Below are 4,725 nucleotides of genomic sequence, written 5' to 3'. Positions count from 1 at the left end.
GTCGGATCATTCATGAATTGTAGTAGCAGCACTGTCTCCTCTTTTCCCTTTCTCCTGTCCTGGATAATGCCGCATTCTGCTGATCTGTCTTGGAAAATATTAAAGGGCTGTGCCTGTTGGAGGCAACAGCTCAGCAAGAGCGCATCATGTGGGTTGACTTGTCAGCAGAAAAACATCCAGTCATGTTGCACAGGTTTCACAGAATCACAGAATGGTGGGGGTTGGAAGGGACCTCTGAAGATCACCTGGTCCAACCCCCCTGCCAAGGCAGGATCACCCAGGGCAGGTTGCACAGGAACGTGTCCAGTTGGGTTTTGAAGGTCTCCAGAGAAGGAGACCCCACACCCCCCCTGGGCAGCCTGTTCCAGGGCTCCGTCACCCTCACAGTAGAGAAGTTTTTCCTCATATTGAGGTCCTGTGCTGCAGGACATTGATGCCCATTGCCCCTTGTCCTGTCACTGGGCACTACTGAAAAGAGACTGGCTCCATCCTCCTGTCAGGCACCCTGCAGATACTTACAGACATTGATAAGGTCCCCTCTCAGCCTCCTCTTCTCCAGACTGAACAGCCCCAGGTCCCTCAGCCTTTCGTCATACGAGAGATGTTCCAGTCCCTTAATCATCCTCATAGCCCTCCGTTGGACTCTCTCCAAAAGTTCCCTGTCTCTCTTGAACTGGGGAGCCCAGAACTGGACACAATACTCCAGATGAGGCCTCACCAGCGCAGAATACAGGGGGAGGAGAACCTCTCTCGACCTGCTGGTCACACTCTTCTTAATGCACCCCAGGATACCATTGACCCTCTTGGCCACCAGGGCACGTTGCTGTCCCATGGATAACTTATTTTCTACCAGGACTCCAAGGTCCTTCTCCATGGAGCTGCTTTCCAGCAGGTCAGCCCCTGACCTGTACTGGTGCATGGGGTTGTTCCTCCCCAGGTGCAGAACTCTACAGTTGTCCTTGTCAAATTTCATGAGGTTCCCCTCCGCCCAACTCTCCAGTCTGTCCAGATCTGTCCAGATGTTTATCTCTCAACAAATTTAAAAAAAACCAAACCACTAAAACTAAGTGTACATTTGAAATGTGCACCTCAAGTATGTGTTAGTGAGACGAGTCAAGTGGGCTATAACCAGCCCATCTTTAACGCTGCAGAACATCACTGTGCAAATATCACGTGCTTAATTGGAGAGAAACGTAACTGTGTTTTAGATATATTTTGGATTGTGCGGTGGTGTTAGGGATTTGACCAACACTTTTGTGTTTCTGTCTCGGTAAGGAATGAACTGTGGGGGACCAGTTTACATCATAGTTTGCTAATAACCTCTAATCTGGAGGCTGATTATTGTCTTTGCTCTTTTAGGTTATCTTGCTGCTGATTAGTGCTTCTATTTTGGTCATAGCATGTGTTGAAGGTTTGGATATCTCTAGAGTATGAAATATATATTCATCTGGTATAGTCTGGTCCCGCCCAGTCATTGCCTGAATAATGTTTTTCCCTTGCAAGAGATGTAAACTCACCCTCATGGAAGGACTGAGCAGTCTCATTGCTTCACTTTCTGCTTTCATTTGTCTTTCTTCCCTGACCTTGGGGTATCACAGGAGGGAGGGAATCTGTGTATCTGCAATAGAATAGCACTCAATAAGGCAGAGCCATGCTGTGTAGTTCAGGTGCTTCTTTGGATATTTTGTTATAAAAACACCACACTTTGTGAGTTTGTATCTTCATTTTCAATATAAATAAGGACATACAGCGTTTAAGCTAATTAGTTCCTTCAGAACAGAATTATGGTGATCAGTTGCTGTTTGTTTTCCGTGATTCTTTTTCTTAATCCTTCTTTAGATCCTGGGCTATAGCTAGAAGAAATCTGGACCACCCACAGAAAACAGTCTTGGAGGTGCACTGCAAGTAGAGGTATGCTGCAGCTTTCTCAGTATCTACTGAAATATATTCATAAAGCCGTGATTTAAAAAACAAATGTGAAGGAGGGTGGCTAAACTCACAATCCATATAGTTGCACTTTCTGTTGATTGGTTTGTTGGCAAAACCATCTTTCAAATAATCCCTGTCTATGTCAGTTGGAAAAAAACCAACAACAAAAACAGCAGGAGAAAGAAGGAAGTCCTCTGACTTCTCTGCCATGGTCTTCTCTGCTTCCTGCGCAGGCACGGCGTACATCTACACAGGCCTGTGCAGAGCGTGCAGAGAGATTTCTGAATGAATGCGCTTGGCAGCTCCAAGCAACGTCTCTGGTTTGGCGGGAGCTTCCACTCAAGCTCGTTTCTCCTGCTGGGAGTTTGCATGGGCAGAGTGCCATTTCATCTGATTCTACTTTTTCTTATCTGAACTAGGTCTCGAGTATCACTGCAATTTGCCATACACGCCTCTGTGTGTGTATTTATGTGTGTACATCTAAATATCAAACTGACCAAAGTGTTCATTGATTAGTTGTTCTTCTCTATAAAGCTTTACCAAAGTATCTAGAGGGCCCCAAATAATGTGCAAAGCATGCCTAAAACATGCACCTCCTCTCTCTGAAAGTTCCACTTTGCAGTTCTCCAGAACTCCCGTAACATCACCGGGCGTCTTCCTTAGCGCTCCCTTGGTATGCACTTTAAAAAGAAATAAATCTAATTGACACCCATGATCTTTAACGCTGTGCCGCTGATAAGTGCACTTACAATTCAGATGATGTAGCTTATCTGAAGTCAGTAGATATACATTGATCTATACCAGATAGGAATTGGTCTTGGGTTCTAGGCTGCTGGTGTTAAAAATATTTGTCTGCATTTTGCTTTCTTCAATGGTATTTAATCCTCTCTGTTTCAAGTAGGATACAAAGGAGCGCTATTTTGGTGTTGATTTTTAGGAACGCTTACAAGGAATCTGTAAGACTGACATTGATTAGAAGGATAAATAGATTAAAGAAATAATGTTAACTTTTTTACATTTGTGGAGATTTTAAGTACTTCGTACAGGATCTTGGCCAGCAGAAGGCAGTAACTGCTCAGCTTTGCATTGTTCATCCCTGCATGCTTGCCTGCATTAGCCATCTTCACAGTATAGATCTACGGACTGAATTTTCAAGGTTTCCAAAGTAGTTCATAGGAAACTTACTGTTCCCCATGCGCAGTTCTTTATGGTTCCCCCTAAATAATGTGTTCCCTTTCTTTCCTAGGCCTAAGAGTTTTGCTTTTCGTGTACAATAATAGTCAGCATGTTGTTATTCTGTCACATGCTGGCCGGAGCCTTTCTTCCGTTCCTCATCCTTTCAGGAAATTGGGTTTCAGCTGAGAACATCAACTTTTACAACGTGAGACCTCCACTAGACCGTAAGTAGACAGTTATGCTTTGCTTGCGTATGCAACTGTAGCTTAACATTTTACTTAATTGCCAAAGGCTTTCAATCCTTTGGGCTTTAGGTGTTTGTCTTCTTCAGACATGAAGAATAAAAAGTTTAAGATAATACTTTCGCTTTTCAACCCATAACAGTTGAGTTTATTTCTAAGATTTTATAAGTTGACTGAATGAAAACAAACAATTGCATGCATTGCTAAATTAAAGAGTGTGTGAGGGCAATAGTTTTCACTTTGTAAGTGCTTCTATTATATTTTCCTCGCCATGAAATGCCTTCCTGCAGAGCAAATTGTGTAGTGAATTTCTGATAAATAATACAGAACAGATGTTTTTGTCTTTTATCTTGTTGGGGGTTTTGTAAGGGAAAGAATAGGTGTGCTCTATGCAATTAATTCAAACTGAAGGTAATTAAAAACCTTGTGAGACCTGTGAAGCCAGTTGTCACTAATAGCATCATTTTTTTGCCTCTTATCTAGCATCGGAAGTGTTCTGTCCCTTCATTTAAGAGGAGAAGATTTTCCTGATATGTATCATTAAAACAGTCAAGACAGCTAGATATAATAGGAATGTATGTGCATCTAGGAACTGTGCATCTTAAAATCACTTATATATTTATATAATGTAAATAAGATTTTAAAATAGTTCTCTTGATCCCTTTGTCAAAGGGTTCAGACTTCTTCAGAGTTGGAGATCAAGATCTGAAGCTGTTTTTGGAGATGTATTTTTTTCATCAAAGGAATCAAAAGCCATTTGGATGTAGATTGTGTTTGTGTATCTGTACAAACGTACATGCGGATGTAGTATCATGTGCATATATATAAGATGTTCTCTCTTTCCTGTTTTTTCCACCACTACTTAAATGGTATTTTGAATCGTGAGAGAATGAAAACAGCAGGAGATGTTTTAAAGTTCAGGTATAGCAAAACCAGTTAAAAATGTAAAAGCTTTCTGCGAGACTTGTTTCATAGGTTTTATTTGTCTAACAGTGATGTATCATTGAAAATATGTAAATGTATGCAATATGTTTTTGCTAAGTATATGTGTATACAAGCACAGCATTATTTTGAATGTTTTATTTTTTTCTTAATACTTGCAAACTTACTACATTTTAATACTTTTAAAGCCACTCCATTTCCAAACAGTTTTAAGTGCTTTACCTGTGATAATGCAGTGGACAATTACAACTGTAACAGATGGGCTGAAGATAGATGGTGTCCTGAAAGTAAGTGCGTCTGTACTAAGGAGATTCTTTACGATAGTTAAATTTGCTTCTCCCTGACTCAGCCATCTTGTAGAAGTCTAACTGAATAGGATTAACATGCCGACACAGTAATGCCCTCAGTTATGTTATTAGTAATACTGAGTCATATG

At 41.2% G+C, this 4,725-nt stretch overlaps 1 protein-coding gene across 1 annotated transcript in view; it reads left to right on the top strand.

Moving 5' to 3' along the window:
* Positions 1–3,214: 3,214 nt before the first annotated feature.
* The window catches only part of LYPD6B (LY6/PLAUR domain containing 6B), a 4,101-nt gene continuing 2,590 nt past the window's right edge, over positions 3,215–4,725 (top strand). Inside the window, exons 1-2 of the mRNA XM_010289976.1 lie at positions 3,215–3,329; positions 4,478–4,576. Of these exons, the coding sequence (XP_010288278.1) occupies positions 3,215–3,329; positions 4,478–4,576 (214 nt within the window). The remainder of the gene's footprint in view (positions 3,330–4,477; positions 4,577–4,725) is intronic.

Source organism: Phaethon lepturus, unplaced genomic scaffold, assembly GCF_000687285.1.
Source record: "Phaethon lepturus isolate BGI_N335 unplaced genomic scaffold, ASM68728v1 scaffold17456, whole genome shotgun sequence".
NCBI lineage: Eukaryota > Metazoa > Chordata > Aves > Phaethontiformes > Phaethontidae > Phaethon > Phaethon lepturus.
The sequence above is the reverse complement of the archived record's forward strand: the minus strand, read 5'-3'. Positions and strand labels throughout refer to the sequence as shown.